The following is a 22,910-nucleotide window of genomic DNA, read 5'->3' as shown; positions in this document are numbered from 1 at the left end:
AGGATCGGCGGTCTCCAAAGTCATCCAGCTGGGATGTGACCACGGTATGAATGCCCGTTTCAAAGTTCTCGTTAAAAAAAAAAGGAGAGGGTTGATTGAACTTTTTTTTCTGTTTATTTACAAAATCATAAAAAAAAAACATTCCAGGTGGTCCCACTGAGAGTTTTGGAGCGTCACGTTGTAAGACAAACACGCTCGCGCAAAATTGAGGAGTAAGAAATGTTGCTCGTCATTTGAGGTCGATTTTTTTTCCCTGAGCGTTGAGCTCAAGTCCAAGTTGGAGAAGTAGTTTGATGTACACGCTCGCAGTTTTGCGCACATATGCTGCGGGGGGTGGGGGGGGTGAAGTTGCGAGCTGCCACCTTCCAGAAACGTGTCGTTCAAAAACTATTTTTGAGAGTTCACAAGATTGGAAAAAAAAAAAGACATCTGAATCACTCACACACACACACACACACACACACACATAAAAATAGAGAACCGGCAACCCCTCTGGTGTAAATTGACATGTGGCAATGTGGTCTTGTGACCCCCCCCCCCCCCACCCCTTTTTCGAGCCCCCGAACATAAACGAGCTGGGCCTGATCATCGGCTGTCTCCAAAGATCTTCCTGATCACTCCCCCTGGTGAGTTAAAAATTGATTTAATTTAATTTTTTTTTAAATTAAAATAATTTTTTTAAAAAAATATTTTAAAATAAATTAATTTTAAAGTAAAATACATTTAAAAAATATATATTTTTTTTAAATTAATTTTTGGATTTCTTTTCCGTAGTCATGGCGACAATGGCAGTCCACCGGCGAAGCCCAGTGTCAAGAGCGAACAGCTTTAACACGTCTGGAAAAAAAATCCCCCCCCCCTCCGACGAAATCCTCCCGGATGGAATCTTTGTCGACTGCGGCGGAATTGGCCGCTTTATCGGCTTGCGTGTCGCGGGAGCGGCTCTCGGAACAAGTCGGGGTCTTTTCTGGCTTTGGCTGCGCTGCTGTTTCCACAGCAACGCCGGCCCCCAGGTAAAAGTCGAGCGTTATCGTGGCGTTCAAATCGATGCTCTGACTCGATCGATCGCAGTCACAGATCTTTTGCAGGTTTGAGCGCCAGAAAGCAGACGGATGAGGATTTTTCCTTGATTTGATTGATTGATTGATTGATTGATTGATTTCCAGAGGAGCCGTCCATTTCCATCTTGTCATCAATCACCGACAACCTGTCCTCTTTTTAATTGCAGACGAAAGAATATTTTTCATCCGGCCTCCATCTGACGCGCTGATCATCGTTTCGACACAATGACAGACGATAACCATCTTCCTAAAATCCTCGGCAAAATTTGGCCGACTTACGCTTCCGGCGTACCGCGGCAGACTTTTCTCGTTTCGCGGTGTGAGAAGCGTGCCGGGAAGCCGTTGCGAGGATCTGACGGCGGTCGGGCCACGATAGATTTTGTGAACGTTTTGCGTCGGAGTGATGCCGCGGTCGTGGTCTCCGATGGACGCGCTAATGAAAAGTCTATTGATAGGCCGCTGACATTTAGTGGCATTCGGTTGCGGCGCCGCGCTCCAATTACGGGACTCGAGCCGCGTGAAGTTTGCCGCGGATGGAAATAACACCACGCAAAACCGCTTCATCATCCGACGAAATGTGTCATTTCAGCATATGCGCACAATATGCAACAAGATGTCCTACAAATAGGAAAGCACGCTTAGGAACTTTTACGTCGACTTTTTGTCACTGCTAGTGCATAGTTTGGGGTCGGAAAAATGTCGGATTTACCGCGGCCACTGAGATTGAAAAGGAAAAGAAAATTGTGAGAAATTTCTATAAAAAGTGCGTGTATAAAAGCAATGGACTTGAGAACGGGATCAAAAGGGAATGTGCCACGTGTGACTCCTCAATTGGTTATTTTTAGGACGAGCAAATCATCGCTGCCATCGACTCAGAGATTGCGAGATTTTGTATGAAAGGTAGCTTCTGTCAAGGATTTTTTTTTGGAAATGAACACCGTGTCACTTTGTCAACAATGAAAACCTTTTTTAGATTGTTTGAGCTGCAGAAAGAAAAAAAAACATCTCCAATTGAGCATTTCAATCCAATTTTTTGTATGCGCACAATTTGAAGCCTTGACAATGAAGAGACTTGTTAATCCAAAATGGGTTTGTGGTTTTTTTTTTTTTCTTGCTTCCTCCTTTGCAGAATCACCAATTTTTTTTTTTTCACGCAATCTTCGTCCCTGCCCGCGTCCGGCATCACAAGTAGGAAGAAGCCATCATTGTGTTCACTGGCAGCGTAACTTTTTGATGCTTTTTTTTTTGTATCCTTTTTCAACAGTTTTCACAATTTAAAACTGTTCCCGGGTAAACTCTTCATGTTAAATGCCGGGCGGGGGCGTGCAAAGGCAGGGTTAACCCCCAGTGCGGGCATCACCCAGTCTGCAAAAATCGCAACTCACCAATTGATTGAATTGCATAACGTTTGAAAAACAGCACATTTTTTAATTTTCTTATTTTTTTTTAATGGTGATGGGGGATAGGGGGCAGCACTGAGCCCTGCTGTCCCAGTGAACAAATGAACAAATGGCCACTGAAATTTTTGCTTACTCTTTTTGATGTTTTTTTTTTTGGATTGTTTGTTTTCTCTTGAAAAACATATGTGCCGAGCGGCCCCCTGGTGAGATGAGAGGCAACAACCAATGAGATCCCCCGGAGCACCGGCCGAACCGGCTTCAGCGCCCTCTCCGCCCCGCGGGACCACCTGAGACCCCTCGCCGACTTGCACATCCAGAAGGACGGAGAATGACGACCAAGTCCGCCCCGTCTCCAGCGTAATGTTTCTGAAATGCACTACCTCCGACATACCACAAGGTGGCGCACACACACTCACTCACAAAATCGGCCTTTCCGATCCGATCCAGGGTTTGGGTTTCAAAGTAGGATTTCGAACAATGTTTTGGGCTGCCGATAAAGTTTTTAAGCCAAACTCGGTAACTCGGGGACAAGCCAACAAATGAATTAACAAACGCTCTTGCACCACAGGTGGCGAATCGCGAGAATGCGGGACTCCACCGTATTATGATTACATGAATAAATAGTACACCGCTCATATTGACTATTTGGTCATCCAGTAGCACGGAATTCAACACACACACAAAAAAAATAACAAGAACACGTCAGCATGTGGTGAGGCGTCATGTTGTTTTATTTTCGGCAGGAAGTCGACACGTAGACAGAAAGGAAAAGACATCCCGCCTTCTTCCAAATATGTTGTCACAAAAATGTCGACGCGGCGTCCAACGAGGTTTTCCCGCTGCTATGTTTTGTCAACCCGCGGCTTGCGCCGCAGACGCCGTCTTTGATCCCCGCACGGCTGAACTGTCGCCAGAACAGATCAAATACGCCAGATGGAAGAATGAATTTGAATGAAAACACGGATTTAAACACGTTCTGAAAATGCGATTTAAAAACAAAGATGAGAAGATGCTAACAGTGACGAGGAGGCATTTTTGGGCGTCCAAGTCATTGATGTTTCTTAAGTAAGCTAGTAAGCTAGCAAGCTAGCGGGGGGCCCTCCCTCATGCCGCTTGTTGACACGTTAGCTTTGCTCTCAAGTGTCTCCGCTGATGTTCATGCGGTCACAGAGCTCTGAGAGCAGGGGGCGGTCGTATGCAAGAGTTCGTCGGGGGGGGGGGGGGGGGGGGGGGGGGGGGGGCAAGCTGTCAGATCTCCACAAGAGTAAAAAGTGGCAAACATGGCCTGTCCGCGGCAGAACGAACAAGCAGTGTGCTAACATCATGCTACCGCCCGACTGGGACATCCTTTACAGTGGTGCCTTGAGATACGAGCGACCCAGCTTACATGTTTCTTCGAGATACAGGCCGTCTATCGAACATTTTTTTTTGTTTTGACTCGTGAAAGCAAACTCCACATACGCCCAATTTGTGACGGCAGTAAACTCGAGTCAACTGACCGATTTCAAGGCTGCTTCATGCCAATCCCAGCTGAACTTTATTGATACTAAACGTAAAGGCAAAGAGAATTACACGTTATGCAGTTAAAACGCAATGTGCAACTAAAACGAACTAAAACTGCATCGGCTTACTGTTAGCTTAATGCTAACATGAATAGAAAAAGACATTGACATGCTGACGTTAGTGTCAATAGTTGCTAGTTAATTTTACAACCCTTCAAGCGACGGGTACTTGAACTCAAATGCTCCATCAACACAGAGAATAACAATTCACAGACACATTTTGGTTATCCTTTATGAGAAATGACTCAAATGATGAGCAATTTACTGCAGATGAAGTTCGGTTCTGTTCTTTGATTGTGCCTGTGTGGCGGTACAGTATTAGACTGCCTCCCGGTGGAGTAGCAGCACACGGAACTGGATGACTCATTCTTGATGTTCTATTTCATGATCTTATTACTCTGTTTTTACAAAATTATAGAGTGCGATCTTTTTTTGTGTGTTTTTTTTAACACATTGAAACGCTGAAATTGATTAATGCCGTTTTCATTCTTTTCGATGGTAAAACCGATTTGAGATATGAATGATTTGAGTAACAAGCATGGTCCTTAATGGATTAAACTCGTGCCTCAAGGCACCACTGCATTTATTTGGAGTGATGCGTATGAGTTAGGCTCAATCCGAGCCGCTTTCTGGAAGCAATTCGTTCCCTTCAGGCGCGTGTGATGACGTCATGTGCACTGAGGGACTTATACGGCGCTCTACTGACCTCTAGCGGCGATCTCTGTAAACTGCAGATGCTGAAGAACGCGTCAATCGTCTTCATGTTTGTGATTTGTAGGATTAATATCAAATAATGTCTTCGGGCTTCCCTCACCCCCACCCCCCAAGAGGCTTAATCTAATGTTCTTTTTATGCTGACGTTTGGAAACGTGTTTCATCTACAAAAGGAAGGACCGAAAGGTTACTCTCAAGGTTGCGCTTTTATGATGATACCAAGACATTATTTATTTAAAAAAAATGTCGATATGCAATCATCTGTGGCGTTAATACAATCAGCCGGGCGACTGCTACTATTTATTGAACAGCGGCCCTTGAGGGACGACACCCCTGCTTTAAAGCATCGTCTTTTTTCATCTCGCTGCCTTCCATAATTATGACAAAGCTATCGACAGTCCGTTTGTCCTGTTTCCATGCGTCTAAAACGCTTGGAGACACGAAAGTCGAAGAGTAAAATGCCAAGTCGGATGCTTTCACTCAGTGTGACGCGTTGTCGGCCGATGTCAACGCAAAGCCGGCAAAATGTCAACACGATGACAACGCAACACACACACTCGATTTTCAGGCCAGCTCGACACTCGTGAGAAAAGGTCCCCCGAAAGGTTGTTAGTGATGCTTTTCATTGTGGAATAAAGCCATTAGAAAGTCAAGGAGGACTTTGGGCATCTCGGCTAATTTCACGCTGCGACAATGACACAAACAAGAGCGCTTATTAGCGCGCGCGGTGACATTTTGGGTTTCCAGGCGTGAAACGACAATTCGGTGGCGAACAAAAATGTCAGGCACGGAGGATTTTGGAGCGAGTTGGAAATAGGAAAAAAAAAATTTGGAGTGTTCCATCAAACTGCCGCACATGTTTTTGCCGGAAGGAATCGAACCCTAGACCTCTGCGCTGTGAGCAGGACATGCTAACCGGTCGACAGCGCCCCGCCCACTTCCACTGCATTTTTCATGTAATACCCAAAGTGACCACCGAGTGTCTAAACTAGGAATTCGTGTTTTACTTCACTTTTGACTGCAGTCGTTGCTTCGTTTCGACGTACTGGACCCCGTTTACGTTTTCACCGCTCAAACGTTTACATTTCAAAGTCCCTGTTAACGATAACGACCAGATGTTTGCCACAAAATAGAGAAAAGGCCTTCGTGACGACGAACCGCGGGAAGCTAACCGCATGCTAGTTGGCGGCCATTTTATTGGAAAACGGCTACAAGGAACTACCGTTCTAATGCACGGATTCGCAATGGCCCCCGAGGTACGTCAACTAACTGTCTTTTACTCCTATTTTTGTTTGATTGAGCTGTGAAATATTGGCAAATAATAATAAAATTAAAAAAAATAGGTGCTTCCAATACCGTCTCATGAATGTAACATGACTTGTTCAAAATCATTCTTTTCTTTATTCGTAGTGGAGTGTGTCATGGCTTTTTGGACTTGTATTTCAAAGCTTGCGGAAACATCGAATTTCCCTTTCCAGTGCACGTGCTCGTTCAGGTGATGTCATCACGGCCTTCACCAATCCTGGACCGCTTTGTCCGACACAAACTTGCCGTGAGGCGCCGAAGCTCCGGCCGGAAGGAGAGCCAAGAAGACGGGCGTCTCGGCGCCCTCCTCTGGGGACTTGGTGGCCTTGGGGCCCGCCATGTCGGTGCGCACCCAGCCGGGACAGCAGGCGTTCACCAGGATCTGAGCGTCACCACGGCACCACAGGAGGCATTCAACACCGGCGACACTTTCCTTTCCAAAAAAGGACACCGTGTGCTCTTTACCTGATCGTCTGGTCTCTCTTTGGATAGACGCCTCGCATGGATCATCGACAGCGTCTGGAAAAAAAAAAAAAAAACACACGCCGACAGCCACAATGGCATTATCGATCAGGACACGTATTGAAGTAATCCACATTCTGTCAACCGAGTAGTACTGTATAAATTCAAATTATGACATATTATTGACCTTTCCTTCACTTTTCGTCGACCGCACGTGTCCCAATACTTTTTGGGGTTTTTTTTTTGGCGTTTCTTCACCCTTGACTTCCTGCCATGCACCCCAATACATTTCTTTCCACATATTTCCTTATTTTTCATCACTCCCCCTGGCCCCTCACCCCCACATTTTCTTCCTCTAAAAGGTGTCCCAAAACTTTGTCAACACTTGTCTATATTAATTTTCACTGCAGGTGAGCCGATGCTTTTTGTTATGGGATGCGTCCCGATACTTTTGACTTGCCGTAAGCGTCCCAATACTTTTGTCGGTTCCAAACACGTCTCAATTGCCCGTACCGTGACGCCGATCTTGGAGACTCCGTAGGCGGTCTCGGGCCACCCGGCCTCCTTGTGCTGGCCGTTCTTGGCGAGCTCCACGAAGCGCGTCATGAGAGCCGTCAGCTCGTCTTCGCTGATGTCCTCGCTGCGGAAACGCTTCTGCAGCTCTTCGCTGCACTTGTGCAGGCTGCGCACGCTCACGAAGCTCGACACGTTGACCACGCGGCCTGATAAAAACAAAGACGACTCAAGACGACCGCGCGCGGGAAGGAGAGTGTGCGCCGGAGTGTGCCCGCGTCGCTACCTCCTGCTTTGATGAGCGGCAGGAAGTGGGTCAGCATGTCCCGTGTGGCAAAGTAGTTGGTCCGCAAAGTCACATCAGCTTGCGTGGCAAACGGCGCCGGGTCAGCCACTAAACATGGATGACAAACAGGCACGGAAAGGTACGTGTTGTTGGAGTGCGCACACGTGATGGTGCGGCGGGCTGCCACAAGGGGGCAGTGCGGAGGTTTCTATGTGAGCGCAAAAAGAAGCATTTTGGAGTTGAGCTTAAGGAGCGTAGGGAAGGAGTGCCATAAATGCAGCCCTCTCGGCAGTGTGGTCCCCCCCGTTTCTCACGCAACCGTCGCTGGCAACGGACAGCAGGTCGGGTCATGAATGTCTACCAGCGTTTAAGGTATGGCGTGAAAAATACAGTCGATAGCGTAGAGTTGTGCTACCTTTAAAAGCGATGCCGGCGTTATTGACAAGCACGTCCACGCCGCCATATTTTTGCTTAAAGAAGTCGGCGGCCTTTCTGATGCTGCCAACGTCATCGATGTCCAGCTGGTGGAAGAAGGCCTTCAAACCCTCAGCGCTCAAGGACGCTACGGCCTCCTTACCACGCCCCCTAGCGGACAAAAAAAAGAGAAGGTTTTCATTTTCGTCTTTTTTTTGGGTGTTGAGGAGGTCTCGTGTTCAGCATGTGACAAGACATACTCATCTCTGGCAGTGAGGAAGACGTCACCCCGGAAGTCCTTGCACAGCGCCTGCACGATGGCCTTACCGATGCCTTTGTTGCCACCCGTTACCACGGCGACCTTGCTGGACATCTCTAGTTGAAGTTGACGCCAGGAAATATTGATTCTGAATGTATCGTATTGATGGTTTCTATATTTGTGACACAATAGTGGCAACGATAATATCGAGATATCATGGATGAAGTTGGGCGAGTGCCCGCTGAAGGCCCCCCGGAACCAAAAACGTGGCCTGCAACTCGGTTCATTTGAAACAAAGCAGCCGTTGTATGAACAAAAAAGCATGTGTTCTTTCTTGGCATACATAATCAGTGAAAAAAATACCCATTTGAATACTTTGCAATACTTGACGAATGCGATTCCGCGCTTGTAGCACGCAGCGTGACATTTACATCACGACTTGTGAAGATTAGCATCTTGCTGTGTACCTTGTCATTCAAGGTGCACCATGACTCAGCAACATTTGCTGAGTCATGGTGACAGCTTCTCACGGTGATATCACCGGAAAATGATTGAAAAGAAATAGTGTCGATTAGTTTTACTGTATAACAGATCATGCGTCATAATGTCAAATAGGTGACATAAACAATGGCACAATAATGAATTTTTTAGAGTGTCACATTATAACTTAATGAACTTTGGCCCCCATCTTAACTTAATGAACTTTTACCCCGAAGCATTCTTTGCATTTTGGCGGTAGTGTTCAGCGGCAAAAAAAAAAAAAAGCCCTGCAATGTGTCAAACTGGCGCCACAAAAACACATATTGGGCATTTTTAACTTGTTCATATGAAACATCCCGATCAATGAGCACGTTTGATCGTCCGTTACTCTAAATTTAATTAACAATGCGTAACCACGGCGTTTATCACAGGAGTATGCGTTTACTTCTTCGACGGTCATTTTAAAAGATGCATCTAGAAACATTTAGCAAATCATATTTTGTGCGCTTGCTCAAATGATTTCGAAGCTTTGCTTTCATACCTGTGATCGTTGTTGTGGAGCGAAGAAAGAATCTGCTGGAATCCAACAGAAGACGAAATACAAGTTCAGTACATCCAATACTTGTGCGCAGCCTCAACGCGCACACCCGGAAAAACATCCTCTGGCTTCCAATTTCCAGGAGATTTTCCTGTCAAAGTCCTGATAAATCGATTAATAGGTGGTCACACTGCTGATTGACGAACACCGCTGTTGCGTTTACACGCTTCGTAGTTGCTTCCACGCCGTCGTTCTTGGTTTATTCTTCAAAATCTTGTCTGTTTTGTCGCTGTTGCGTAAGTGGGCGTCATTTATGGGAACGCGCTGCCGCCTGCTGGCCAGACAGTGAAAACGTAGTCTCGGCATCCTTAGTAGTGTTGTGTCGGTCGCGAACGAGCTGGTAAAAACGAACGACTCTTTGAAGTGAACGATGAGAGCCGGGAGCCTCCCTCGAGAGCCGGCTCTGTCATTTTCCTTCTCTTTTTCTCTCTCTCTCTCTCTCTTTATTTTCACGTGGCTGAAGCGGGGTTTGGCAGTGGCTCAGCTGCCGTGCTCAGAGAGGAAGACCAGAAGAAGTGAAAGGTGAGGAGCGAGGGACTTGGTAGGTACAGCACGGGAGTGCACGCTGAGCACGTACTACGTCGCGTCTGCGCAGCCACAGTCAGACACATACCTGTCAACTTGTACGCTTTGTCCGTATTTTTTATCATTTCAAATCATGTACGGCGTATTCCAACTTTTATACGGAAAAAAAAAACAATTGTGAACCGATCTCAGAAAGACCAGTTTGGCTCAAATCCAGGACGTCTCACCTGCAGTTAGCCAACGACAAAAAAAACATCTAAAAACGTCGTACGACCATCTATCGTTACTATACATGGTAGTTTTTTTCGGTCTAAAAACGCCTTACTATACATGGTCGTTTTTTTCGGCTAAAAACGCCTTACTATACATGGTCTTTTTTTTCGGCTAAAAATGCCTTACTATACATGGTCGTTTTTTTGTCTAAAAACGCCTTACTATACATGGTTGTTTTTTTCAGCGAAAAACGCCTTACTATACATGGTCATTTTTTTTCGGCTAAAAAGGCCTTACTATACATGGTCGTTTTTTTTCGGCTAAAAACGCCTTACTATACATGGTCGGGATTTTTTTGGTCTAAAAATGCCTTACTATACATGGTCGTTTTTTTCGTCTAAAAATATACATGGTCGTTTTTCTTCGGCTAAAAACGCCTTACTATAACATGGTCGGTTTTTTTTTGGTCTAAAAACGCCTTACTATACATGGTCATTTTTTTTCGGCTAAAAACGCCTTACTATACATGGTCGTTTTTTTCAGCGAAAAACGCCTTACTATACATGGTCGTTTTTTTTCGGCTAAAAACGCCTTACTATGCATGGTCGGTTTTTTTTGGTCTAAAAACGCCTTACTATACATGGTCATTTTTTTTTCGGCTAAAAACGCCTTACTATACATGGTCGTTTTTTTCAGCGAAAAACGCCTTACTATACATGGTCGTTTTTTTTCGGCTAAAAACGCCTTACTATGCATGGTCGGGGGTTTTTTTGGTCTAAAAACGCCTTACTATACATGGTCATTTTTTTTCGGCTAAAAACGCCTTACTATACATGGTCGTTTTTTTCAGCGAAAAACGCCTTACTATACATGGTCGTTTTTTTTCGGCTAAAAACGCCTTACTATGCATGGTCGGTTTTTTTTGGTCTAAAAACGCCTTACTATACATGGTCATTTTTTTTTCGGCTAAAAACGCCTTACTATACATGGTCGTTTTTTTCAGCGAAAAACGCCTTACTATACATGGTCGTTTTTTTTCGGCTAAAAACGCCTTACTATGCATGGTCGGGGGTTTTTTTGGTCTAAAAACGCCTTACTATACATGGTCGTTTTTCTTCGGCTAAAAACGCCTCACTATACATGGTCGTTTTTTTTCAGCGAAAAACGCCTTACTATACATGGTCGTTTTTTTCGGCTAAAAATTTCATCCAAAAACGCTTTACTATACATGGTCGTTTTTTTCGTCCAAAAACACCTTACTATACATGGTCGTTTTTTTCGTCTAAAAACGCCTTACTATACTATGTCGTTTTTTTCGGCTAAAAATGCCTTACTATACATGGTCGTTTTTTTCGGCAAAAAACGCCTTACTATACATGGTCATTTTTTTCGGTCAAAAACGCCTTACTATACATGGTCGTTTTTTTCGTCTAAAAACGCCTTACTATACTATGTCGTTTTTTTCTGCTAAAAATGCCTTACTATACATGGTCGTTTTTTTCGGCAAAAAACGCCTTACTATACATGGTCGTTTTTTTCGTCTAAAAACGCCTTACTATACTATGTCGTTTTTTTCTGCTAAAAATGCCTTACTATACATGGTCGTTTTTTTCGTCTAATAACGCCTTACTATACATGGTCGTTTTTTTCGGCTAAAAACGCCTTACTATACATGGTCGTTTTTTTGTCTAAAAACGCCTTACTATACATGGTCGTTTTTTTCGTCCAAAAACGCCTTACTATACATGACGTTTTTTTCGTCTAAAAACGCCTTACTATACATGGTCGTTTTTTTCGTCTAAAAACTCCTTACTATACATAGTCGTTTATTTCAGTGAAAAACGCCTTACTATACATGGTCGTTTTTCTTCGGCTAAAAACGCCTCACTATACATGGTCGTTTTTTTTCAGCGAAAAACGCCTTACTATACATGGTCGTTTTTTTCGGCTAAAAATTTCATCCAAAAACGCTTTACTATACATGGTCGTTTTTTTCGTCCAAAAACACCTTACTATACATGGTCGTTTTTTTCGTCTAAAAACGCCTTACTATACTATGTCGTTTTTTTCGGCTAAAAATGCCTTACTATACATGGTCGTTTTTTTCGGCAAAAAACGCCTTACTATACATGGTCATTTTTTTCGGTCAAAAACGCCTTACTATACATGGTCGTTTTTTTCGTCTAAAAACGCCTTACTATACTATGTCGTTTTTTTCTGCTAAAAATGCCTTACTATACATGGTCGTTTTTTTTGTCTAAAAACGCCTTACTATACGCGGTCGATTTTTTTCGTCTAAAAACGCCTTACTATACATGGTCGTTTTTTTTCGGCTAAAAACGCCTTACTTTACATGGTCGTTTTTTTGGGTCTAAAAACGCCTTACTATACATGGTCGATTTTTCAGCAAAAAACGCCTTACTATACATGGTCGTTTTTTTCGGCTAAAAACGCCTTACTATACATGGTCGTTTTTTTCGTCTAAAAACGCCTTACTATACATGGTCATTTTTTTCGGTCAAAAACGCCTCATATTGGCCAAAAAAGGAAACTGATCTGTCTCTTCCGTTTTCTGTTGAAATGTGAGTTCATTTGTCACTGTTGATTTTATTATAATTTTCTTTTTGTGCTCATTCACATGATGGATGATGTTCAACTCGTCTTTCAATGTCACGTCTCCATCGAGAGTGTGACAGGAAGTGGCCCAGTGGATTTCCTGCGTCCTTATCGCACCACAGGAAGAGGATGAAGATGGAGAGAGAGAGAGAAGGAGAAAGAGAAAGGCCGATGGATTTGTTTCGAAGGAGGAAGGAACAAGGAGTTGCTTGGGCTGAGGAGGAAACGGCTCCAGATATCAGGTGACGGCTTCCAGTGCCAAGGCGTCTCAGGACTTCCTTGGGGGCCAAGTCCACCTCTCGAGGGCCCCGTCGCCGGAACGTTCACTCATTTGCCTTGTTCCATCGTCACGTTCTCCTCCATGAAGGAGACCACACTCAAAGTCAACGCAAAATTCTCAGTCTTACCAGAAATAAAGTTGTCAGGGTGGGGGCGTGGGGGGGGGGGGGGGGGGGTTAAACATCACTTCCGGCAGGGGAAACGGATGGCGCGGTCACCCCCTCCTTTCTCTCTCTCTGTCTCTCTCCCCCCTTTCCTCCCTCCTAGGTTTTAAAAGCAGGCGGCGGGCGCGCGAGCCCCCCATTGACTGCCGGAGCGTCCGTCATGACAGCCGTGAGGGTTGCGCTCGTGCTTCTGGCCTTTCTGCCGAGCGCTAGCGGAGACGTGAGGGCCCGAGACCCCGAGGTGGAGCAGGAGGATTGGGGGAGAACGTCGGGCGTCATCAGCGCCACCGAGGAGACCCCCCTGATGCAGGATGGAGGAAACTACCCGGCCCGAAGTGGGTGAGTCCATCCGTGGCGTCCCCTCGGCGCTGTCCGGAAGGCCGCTTTATTATTATTAAAATTTCTCTATCGCACTTTCTATAGGTAACATAATAAAAAATAATTTCAAATTGAAAAAAAATTGTAAAAGCGAGATTTGGGGGCAAAAAGCACCAAGGACCTGCCATGAAGTAAGTTAAGATTAAGATTAAGAAAACCTTTATTAGTCTCGCAATGGAGAAATTCCAGATTCACAGCAGCAAAGTTATGAAAGGAAGAAGTAGAACAACAAAAGAGCTTCATTTAGACAAAAGTAGTGCTTTATTCCCAAAATGTGGCATCTTACTACCAGGGAACTATGTTGAAGTGAGTTGAGAGCTTCATTTTGACACAAGTAGCGCTTTGCTGCCAGACTGTGGCATCTCGGTGACAAGGGACTAGGTTGAAGTGAGTTGAGGAGCTCTGGTTTGACGAAAATAGGGCTTTGCTATCCTGTGAAATCGATGGCAAATCATTCACAATTTTAAAAAATAATTTTAAATTTATGGGCGGCCCAGTAGTCCAGTGGTTAGCACGTCGGCTTCACAGTGCAGAGGTACCGGGTTCGATTCCAGCTCCGGCCTCCCTGTGTGGAGTTTGCATGTTCTCCCCCCGGGCCAGCGTGGGTTTTCTCCGGGTGCTCCGGTTTCCTCCCACATTCCAAAAACATGCGTGGCAGGCTGATTGGACGCTCTAAATTGTCCCTAGGTGTGAGTGCGAATGGTTGTTTGTCTCTGTGTGCCCTGCGATTGGCTGGCAACCGATTCAGGGTGTCCCCCACCTACTGCCCGGAGACGGCTGGGATAGGCTCCAGCCCCCCCCCCCCCCGCGACCCTAGTGAGGATTAAGCGGTTCAGAAAATGGATGGGATGAATTTTAAATTTAGGATGGCGTCAGTTGCATATTTTTGCCGTTTGTGCAGGGCTCGGTCCTTCTCCCCAGCAAAGAACTTAGCTGTGTCATGTATCAAAGTACACGCGCTAAACATTGCCCCCCACCCATCCCCCCACCCCCCTTCGCAGTCCAACATCCAAAGCGGAACGATGCTCATATGGAATCTGAGCCGTTTTCATTTACGCGTATCTTCTCCCATCATCCCCCGACATGCGGCCGCATTCCAAGCGTGCGGCGCCTTCAACCGCGAGGACGCCGGAAGGCTTTGCGTGTTTTGACTGCCACCATGTTGTCGTGCCGGCGGCCGCGCTCTGATGCCGAATCAGCCCAAAGCCTCCAAAATCTCTTTTGGGGTGTTTACAGTCGTGTGACGCACGGCTTACTTTTCCTTCCTTCCAAACGGTTGACACCCACTCAGCCACTGGACCAAAAAAAACTCAAAAAAGTCCATCTGATGTGCAGATTGGAAATTGTCTCCTAAATGGTCCTCGGCAGGAAACAATCGTCGTAAACATCCTCTTGGCTTTTCTGCTTTCCCGGTCACGTCTGTCTTTTTTTTCATGATCACGAGGTCTCAAATGATTTCCCGTAACTTCTGTTCTGCGGAACCCCCCAAAAAGTGGTTGACGCCCGCGGCCCCCCCCCCCCTCCGACAGGAAACGCAGGAAACAATGGAGGAATCAAAGTCCAAACCTCGTATGAAGTCATATTTTCCCCGTTGCTCGTTTATCCGCAGGCAGCAGCAGGAAAAGCGTCGGCGCAGGGTGGAAAAGGGGATGATCAGGAGATATTTTTCAACTTGCATTGCAGGAACTGGTGCGCCTTGGTGCAGAAGCGTGTGGTCACTGGGGCGGTGGCGTGCGGCACGGAGAAGTACACCATCAAGTCCCAAAGTCCCTGTCCCAGCGGAACGCCGGACTGTCATTTGGTCATGTAAGGAAACAACAACAAGAGACATTCGCTAGCACTGCCCATTTAAGCATAGCTTGTTTGCTCGATGGCGGGACTCCGGCTACGCGTCGCACTCCGCGGCTTAGCATCAAAGCATCCAAACTGGCTCTTGTGCGCAGGTACAAGCTGTCCACTCGGCCGCTCTACAGACAGCAGCAGAAGGAGACCACAGCTCTCTTGTGGAGATGTTGCCCAGGACACGGAGGAGACAACTGTGACGACACAGGTGCTTACTTCTCTTACGTGGCGACAGGCTTCCCCCTTTGTGTCAATCGCCACATCTGAGAAATGTCCTGAATGAACATTTTTTGAAATCCACGTCCGCGCGGACGCCGAGTGCAGAATTCTCCGTAGTTCTCGTGATTTTCGTCGCGAAAATCTTAAAAATAAACTGCGGGGTTCCTCAAGGCTCTCTTCTAGCACCGCTACTCTTTCCCCTCGATACCTTTCCTTTGGATTATATTTTAGGAAACAAACTGAAATCTGTTTTTAAATGTGTATTGAAGCTACCTTCTATACGACAACCTCGTGGAAGGAAAGTGAAGAAACAACATTTTTGAGCAACTGACACAAATGTTTTTGCGTGCTTTATGAGTGTGTGCGTGGGTGTGTTTCAACATCTTAAAAGAAAAATATTTGTGAACAGAGTGTTTCTTTCCATTGGGCTCTATTTTTAAGATTGCTTTTCTCATCGTCCCCAAATGGGAGCAGTAGTCGTTTAATTCAGTCGAGACTTGTTTTGGTGGGAAAGAGTCATGTTTGCTCGCAGTCCGGAGGAGGACGTCCCGAAAAGGAGCCAGATGTAAATAAAAGCGACTTCCTGTGCCCGATTAAAAACGTCAACGTTGTCTTTTGCAGTCGCCGATACACAGATCAACACGGCAAACTCGTCTCTGATTGGAGGATCCGAGTTCCCGAGAACGCCCGCAAGTCTCCACACCGCTGGTACCACCTCACACACATGGCACCTCTCCACAAAGAACCGATTGCTCGCCAGCCACTGTTGGCTCATGTAGCGGCAAACCAGCAACCCCTCTCACATTCACACCTCTCGACAATTTTGATTCTTCAATGAAGCTAGCTAACATGCCAACATGTCTCTCGGATGTTGGAGGAGAAAAAAAAACACGTGGAGAACATGCAAACTCCACACAAACAGGCCACAGATTCAAACCCAGAACTGTGAGGCAGACATGCAAACCACTAGGACACCGTGTCGACCAGGCAATCACATCAGGCTTGCCAGCTTCATCGTGTTTTTTTTTTCCACCCTCATCACTTCCTGTATGCGGTTGGAAAAAATAAGGGAGCAAGAAAAAGGGCGAAATGTCGGGCGTGTCGACCGGCCGCTCGCTCCCACCACACCTCCGATTCAAAACACTTCCTGCCAAGCCGCCGGCGTGAAGTCATCCACCTTGCGGCGACGCCGGACACAATCGGAGGAACTCCAACGACTGAAATAGAGCAAGCGTGACTCACCGAAGCGAGCGCTTTTCAAGATTTTCATACCCCACTGAAGGGATTTCTGGAAAAAACCCCGAGAGCGGACGAGCGAGCCTCTCGCCAACAGAACCCTCGCAGTCCCCAAATCTGCTTTTCAAACGGCGACGCAAACGACCTTTGACCTCATCCTGACCGCCCAAGTACAGACGAGCGTCTCAAACAAGCGGTCTTGTCGTCATGTTTTTCTCCACTTAAAGCCAACTCCTGCATTCTGACGACGACGCTCCACTTGAGCCCTCGACGGCCGGCCGCCGCTTCGATGCCTTGCCCAAGTGCAGAGCAAGCCTCTCTCAAAGCAGTCCAACAAAATGGACGTGGTGTCTTCTCTTCCTGAAATTGTGGCGCGTTTGATCCTCCTCTGTGGTGGGGGACTCCACGCCTTGCTCAAAAACGCTGCCCGTTTGCAGCTTTTGTGAAATCATGCTGTCGGCAGCGGGTAGAGCGTGACTCGAAGCGTGACCTTTGACCTGTTGGGCCAATTCTTTGTTGCTTTCCCCCATAAGTGTCCACTGAGCTGCTCCCTTCCCAAAAGTCGACGGCTTGCTGGCCGGACCTTCGTGCCGCCGCCGCCGCCGTCATTTCCGAAGCGGAAGTTGAAGTGATGAGTGTGCATCACTTGAGGGATTTGCGCCCACGTCTCCGACTGAAGGTCACGGATACGGAGGGAGCGCACCGTGTTCCGGAGCATTTTCTTGCTGACTCACGCGAGCAAACTGCACAGTCGGCAGAGAGAAAGAAAGACTTTGGCGTGTTTGGGAATGGGAACGGCCGCATTTTCCCCCGCTTGCAGAAGCCACGCCGCCGACGAGCGCCATTTTGGGGTGAAAAACGACGTCCAAAATATCCAATTGCACAATGTACGACATAAAACACACAGTCGTCGCGGCCCGATCCCATTTTGCCTCTAAACGGGAATTTCGCAGAGCACTTCGCGCTTTCGTCACACTTAACCGAACTTCCAATCGACGTGAACCACTTCCTGACACTCAATGCAACTCTCAACTGTAACAGCAGGGGGCAATATAACCTAAATAACCTTTTTAATATCACCCGACGATCACGGCATTTTTTTCTTTTTACAACTATTAGACACGACAATACTGTACAATAGAATGAAGCCAGAGATCAAAACCTACTTTTGTTGCAAAAGTGAACAAGAAAAAAATCCCGTGAAACAGCAAAGCCGTGAAAGGTGAAAAGTGCGTTCTAGCCACTGTCCGCCGTGTACGTCTGCATCTCTCGTCAAATCAAATCGGTTGTGTTTCAGGTGTTCTGCCCCAGCAAGAGCACAGCCAGCCAAACAGTGAGCAGAACGACCACCAGGGGTCAGTCAACACGCCGCACAATGTCAGCCACGTTGAGTCTCCTGTACATGTCGCAAACGGGGACCGCTCTCGACACCAGGAGCACGCTCAACTTCCTGTCTATGTACCAAATCAGGACCGCGCTCAGTCTCCCGCCCCTGTACCAAATCAGGACCGTACTCCACATGGGGACCGCGTCCACACTCCCGTCCGTCTTCCGCATTCGGACCCTGTCAGAGTTCAAGAACGGGACCCCGGCCAGTACCCTGTCCCCGTCCGGTATCCCATCCACGTCCAGGATCGGGAACCCGCTCAGAACCCCGTCCGTGTCCAGTATCCGGTCGAGGACCGGGAAGCGGACCCCGACCGGCATCGCATCTCGCATCCTGCCGGAAGACATGAACAGCGGGAGAGCCTCCAGACCGGTGAGTGCTTTGAGGAACCCGTGCCGGTACGAGGCCAATTTCCTCTGAGGACTTCTTTGCAACGCATTGAAGTCAATATCGAATCCAATCGCGAGCAAAAGAATCCAACATCGAACTGAAAGAGTTGCGGCGTTTACAAACTTTCTTGTGTGCATTTCAGGCGCATACCACAAGGAGGAGGAGGAGGAGCCGGCAAGGTCGCATCCCGCCGTCCCCGCAGCGCTGCCCGTCCCCCACGTGGTGGCGCTGCTGATGTCTCAGCTGCAGCGCCCCCTGCAGCTCTTCAACCACTCGCTGGAGCAGCTGGAACGGCGGCTGGGCGAGCTGGCCCGAGACGTGGCCGAGCTCAAGGGCGCCCGGCGCCTGGAGCGAGACCTGCGCGACGACTACGAGCGCCGTCTGGACGCCAAGGTGGAGCAAAGCGTCCAGCAGGTGGCGGCGCTGCGCGGGCAGCTGGAGAGCGGCCTGCATTCGCAGCACGCGACGCTGCACTACAACATGAGCAACTTGAAGGCCGACCTGGACCTCAAACTCAAGCGACACAACAAGATGCTGCAGGTAGGCCCGTTTGAAGGGAATGACTTTTTCTTTCAAACTGTTGCTTTTGAACTGCCACGTTTCCCTCGGATCACTTTTTCGAATCGTTGTGGCTGTCAGGCCAGCCTGCAGGCCATGAACGCCACCCTGGCGGAGCTCAAGCTGGACCAGGAACTGGAGCAGCAGCAAGAGCAGGAAAGGCAACAGGAAGCCCGAGCGGAGGCGCCCGTGGGGGAGGCGGCGCGCGCGGTGACCTCGACCGACGCCCTGTGGGATGCCATCGAGCGTCTGGACAACAGGGTGGTCAACAACACCATAGCGGTGAGCCGCGCCTTTTCCTACGTGTGCGTCCCGCTTTGCGGCCGCTGCCGCCTACAGCCCATGCCCGGCACTGCGGCCATCGGTTGCCACTTTTTCTCAGACTGTTCCTTTTTGGGCTGCGGCCTTCCTGCATAGGGTTGTGCATGTTCTCCCTGTGCCTGCGTGGCTTTTCTTCGGGTACTCCGGTTTCCTCCCACATTGCACAAAAGTGCGTGGCGGGTTGACGAAACAACCAAATTGTCCCGAGGTGCAAGCGCGGATGGGCGATTGTATGCCCCGCCTCCCGCCTCCGGCCCGAAGACAGCCGGGATAGGCTTCGGCGCACCCGCGGCTCTCCGACTGAGCGATGACCGATTTCCTTCGCTCTGACCAATACTTTTACTTTTTCACGGTGGACCTTTCCAAATACGAACGCGGCACGTTGTCTTTTCCGAGTCACCGCAAGGCAGCGTGCGCCGTTGTGGGCGTTCAGGTGGACGGGCTGGCGGAGGACCTGGCGCTGACGTCGGGCGGCGTCCGGCAACTGCAACGCGACGCCAAGGCGCTGGACGAGCGCCTCAAGCAGACGGCGCGCACCGGCCAGGTGCTGTTCATGGAGACGGGCCTGGAGGTGGAGGCCGCCAAGGTGGCGGTGCTGGACGGCGTGGAGCAGCTGGCGAGCAACCTGAGCCGGCAGGCTCAGCGGCTGCACGAGCTGGACGTGGACGTCGATTACCTCTACACCATCCTCTACAAGAACAACGCGTCCTCGTCTTCGCCGCCCCAGTGCGACTGCGGGCGCCTGGGCGAGGCGGTGGCCTGGCTGGAGGGGGGCGTGGCCAACGCCACCAAACTGGCCCTTGAGAACCGTCTGGCCCTGGAGGACGAGCGGCGGGCGGCGGCGGAGGCTCGGGCGTGGGAGTCCGGCGCCGGCGACTGGGAGGCCGCCGTGGAGGCGCTGCAGACGAGCCTGGAGCAGGTAGGGCGAGTCCGGGTAGGGGTGGGGGGTCTTCGGCGCCCATCGTGTGCTCTGCAATCATCTGTCGGGATTTGTCAAGCATTTTCTCGAGGCGTCAGTGACGATGCCTCAAGGCTCGCTCATGACGGCGGTCGCGCACCGCCCGACCCGTCCTTTGGCCGCTGGAGTTTTGCTTTAACTGTTGGCTTTTCATTTTGCGCGTCGACAGGTGAAGGAGTCGATGACCTCCGAGCAGAGCCGGACGACGACTTTGGAGTCGAGCGTGCGGCGCCTCGGCGTCCTGCTGCAGGAGGCCCGGGCCCGAGCGGAGACCCGGCAAGACGCCCCGTCGGCGTCGGACGGGGAGCTGCGGGAGGAAATGAAGCGCGTGTTGGCGGAGATGAAGCGGCTGTCGGCGTCCTTCAACTCGCTGCTCAAGGACGTCATCCGCCACAGCGACGTCCTGGAGATCCTGCTGGGCCAGGAGGTGCTGGAGTTCCTGGAGTGGCCCGAACAGGACCAGGAGGCGCACTCCATCCCGGCCCTCAAGGAGCGTCTCGGCACCCTGCGGCAGACGCTCGGTGCCCGGACGAGCGGCGAGCCAGGTGCAGTCGGGGGCCATGCCTTGGGGGGGGGGGGGGGGGGGTGTTCACAGCACGTTAGCCAATTGCATAAATCAGTGCAATTAGCTAATGCTTTAGCCAATTGCTAACGAGTCACCGCGTTAGCTAACTAATAACGTTAGCCAATTCCTCACTAAACTAATAACTTAACCTAGCCAAGTTATTTGCGAGGGCGTGAAAGACGCGCAAGCCCTTGACTTTGCGCCGGTGATCGCAGGAGACGCGGAGGAGGCGCCGTCGTTCCGCTCGAACGAAGGAGGAGGCCGAACGTCCGCGGGAGACGGCGGCGACCTGCGGAAGCTGGAGAGGAGCGTGGAGCAGCTGAAGGCCAAGCTCCACCGCCTGGAGGAGGCGCCCTGCTGCCGGGACGCCGGCGATGGCGAGGAGGAGGAGGAGGAGGAGGAGGGGGGAACGGCGCTGCGCACGGAGGTGGCGCGGCTCAAGCGAGGCCTGGAGGAACACCTCAGGACCTTCAAGAAGGTCTTGGGCAACGCCGACGTGCTGGAGAGAAGCGCGCCGCGGCCGGACAACCTGCGGCGGACCGTCGCCTCCCAAGGGGAGAAGAAGCGAGGGAGAGGCGGACGCCGTCGCAACAGGAGGGAGGCGCCGGGCGGGACGCACCCGCTGACTTGATTCCAAAAGGGGACATCAAATTGACAGTGCGACGGAAAATCCCTTTGAGATGGCGTCACGTGTCCCCCAAACGCATTTTTCCCCCCAGATTTTGATTGGATATTTTTTGCTATTTTTTTGCCATTTCGTAATTTTGGCCTGTAAAAAGCTTGCACCGTGTGGACTCGATCACTTTCACTTTCATTCATCGATATGACTAAATGTCTTCCTATGTGGCATGTGAGGGAAGAATGCTTTCATGCTTACGATGAGAGAAAAAGCGAGGGCAGATTCTCAATCAGTGAATCAAAAATTGAACTGCGTCTCCGATTGGGAAGAAAAATTGTAAAAATCAATCCACCGATATGATGATTCACTACTAAAGTCAAACAGTGCTGTCTTTAAAAAAAAAAAAAACAATTGAAAAGGCAATCAGTCCAGTCTTTGAAGCGCCAAAGTATCCAAATTGCGAGGCTCTGCATGCTCCAAAATTTGGAACTGGTCATCACAAAATTGAGAATTTGATTGAAAAAAAAAAAACCCCAAAAGGGTTAAGATGCCCAAATTCGGAGGATTTGGACACTTTTAAATTGAACGATTAATGGCTCGCCAAAAAGGTGGATCGATTAATTTGATAGTTGATGAGCACCTCGACACTATATAGGGATGTAGTTCTATTTAGTTTTCATTTACTAATGCCTTTACCAAGTGGCTTTTACTTTTTAACTTATTTCTTCATTAGAAGTATTACTATTACTTTTAAGTGTTGACTTTTGACTATACACACACACACACACACATATTTTACATTGAGGTTAGGGTTTCAACGACAGGTTCAAATTGGCGGCGGGGTTTCAAATTAGGGTTTCAAACCAGGGTTAATATTCAAAGTAGGGATTTTAACTGGGAATTTCACATTATTAGGTATAGGGTTTCAAATCTGGGTTTGTGCTTCAAATTAGGGGGAGGGTTTCAAAAGCGGGTTCCAAATTAGGGTTCCGTTTCCAAAGTGGGGTGGGCTTTGAAAGTCGGACTTTCAATTAGGGTCAGGGTTTCAAAAGTAAGTTTTCAAGCTATGGCTAGTGTTTCATATCACGGTTAGCATTTCAAATTAGGGTTCGGGTTTCAAACTCAGGTTAAGGTTTTCAAAGAGTGGTTTTAAATTTGCGTTGGGGTTTCAAATTAGGTGGCGTTTTAAATTGGGGCGAGAGATCCAAATGAGGTTTCAAAGTAGGTTTTCAAATTAGCATTTTAGCAATTTAGCATTTCCACGGAGGGTTTCAAAGATTTTGCCTGGTTTAAGGAAGTGCGCCTTCATTCGAGGATCGGCGTGGTCCGAGGATTCTGCGGCCAGCTCGGGCAACTCTTTGCTCCGTCGAGCCGCGAAAGCAGACGACGGCTCACTCCAGATCGCCGTCACTTGTTCATCTGCTCCACCAAACTTCTCATCCTGTATGGAGTGGTTGCAAAAAATGTATTGAAATGAATCCCTTTTGTACAGTTTGTTGAAAATAATAAATCCAAAGTGACGAAATAAAGCCGCTGCCATTCGCTCCGCGTGTCCATTTGTACATTCCACTCAAATAAACACAACG

General features: G+C 48.6%; 2 protein-coding genes across 3 annotated transcripts; one reads left to right on the top strand and one right to left on the bottom strand.

The window, feature by feature from the left end:
* Nucleotides 1–6,115: 6,115 nt before the first annotated feature.
* LOC127609908 (carbonyl reductase [NADPH] 1-like) lies at nt 6,116–9,159 on the bottom strand. 2 transcript variants are annotated; one of them, XM_052079472.1, is made up of 7 exons: nt 8,998–9,159; nt 7,978–8,092; nt 7,719–7,888; nt 7,304–7,411; nt 7,018–7,226; nt 6,508–6,561; nt 6,116–6,424 (listed from the first exon to the last, which is right to left on the bottom strand). In XM_052079472.1, exons 1-7 carry the CDS (start codon nt 9,113–9,115, stop codon nt 6,251–6,253), a joined length of 948 nt encoding a protein of 315 aa, XP_051935432.1. In that variant the 5' UTR covers nt 9,116–9,159; the 3' UTR covers nt 6,116–6,250. The 2 variants fall into 2 exon arrangements, with proteins under 2 accessions (XP_051935432.1, XP_051935431.1); XM_052079471.1 differs by lacking the exon at nt 8,998–9,159 and having other exon boundaries at nt 7,978–8,150.
* Nucleotides 9,160–12,883: 3,724 nt separating this feature from the next.
* On the top strand, nt 12,884–21,513 carry LOC127609897 (multimerin-2-like). The gene is made up of 10 exons (XM_052079452.1): nt 12,884–13,190; nt 14,913–15,035; nt 15,173–15,279; nt 15,912–15,998; nt 17,824–18,285; nt 18,446–18,843; nt 18,943–19,143; nt 19,616–20,101; nt 20,310–20,685; nt 20,921–21,513. The coding sequence occupies exons 1-10, from the start codon at nt 13,012–13,014 to the stop codon at nt 21,334–21,336; spliced, it is 2,835 nt and encodes a 944-aa protein (XP_051935412.1). The 5' UTR covers nt 12,884–13,011; the 3' UTR covers nt 21,337–21,513.
* Nucleotides 21,514–22,910: the final 1,397 nt, after the last annotated feature.

The sequence above is a fragment of the Hippocampus zosterae genome, chromosome 11 (genome assembly GCF_025434085.1).
Source record: "Hippocampus zosterae strain Florida chromosome 11, ASM2543408v3, whole genome shotgun sequence".
Taxonomy (NCBI): domain Eukaryota; kingdom Metazoa; phylum Chordata; class Actinopteri; order Syngnathiformes; family Syngnathidae; genus Hippocampus; species Hippocampus zosterae.
This window is presented reverse-complemented; position numbering and strand designations above follow the sequence as displayed.

Bases quoted from the DNA above. Each gene is read 5' to 3' on its own strand.
- LOC127609908 (XM_052079472.1), bottom strand. From the start codon at position 9,115: ATGTTTTTCCGGGTGTGCGCGTTGAGGCTGCGCACAAGTATTGGATGT. The intron at 7,889-7,977 runs GTATGTCTTGTC...TTTGTCCGCTAG, and splicing joins TTCCTCACTGCCAGAGATGA to GGGGCGTGGTAAGGAGGCCG. The intron at 6,562-7,017 runs GTACGGGCAATT...TTTTTTTTCCAG, and splicing joins TCTCCAAGATCGGCGTCACG to ACGCTGTCGATGATCCATGC.
- LOC127609897 (XM_052079452.1), top strand. From the start codon at position 13,012: ATGACAGCCGTGAGGGTTGCGCTCGTGCTTCTGGCCTTTCTGCCGAGC. The intron at 13,191-14,912 runs GTGAGTCCATCC...CTTGCATTGCAG, and splicing joins AACTACCCGGCCCGAAGTGG to GAACTGGTGCGCCTTGGTGC. The intron at 15,999-17,823 runs GTACCACCTCAC...GTTGTGTTTCAG, and splicing joins CGCAAGTCTCCACACCGCTG to GTGTTCTGCCCCAGCAAGAG.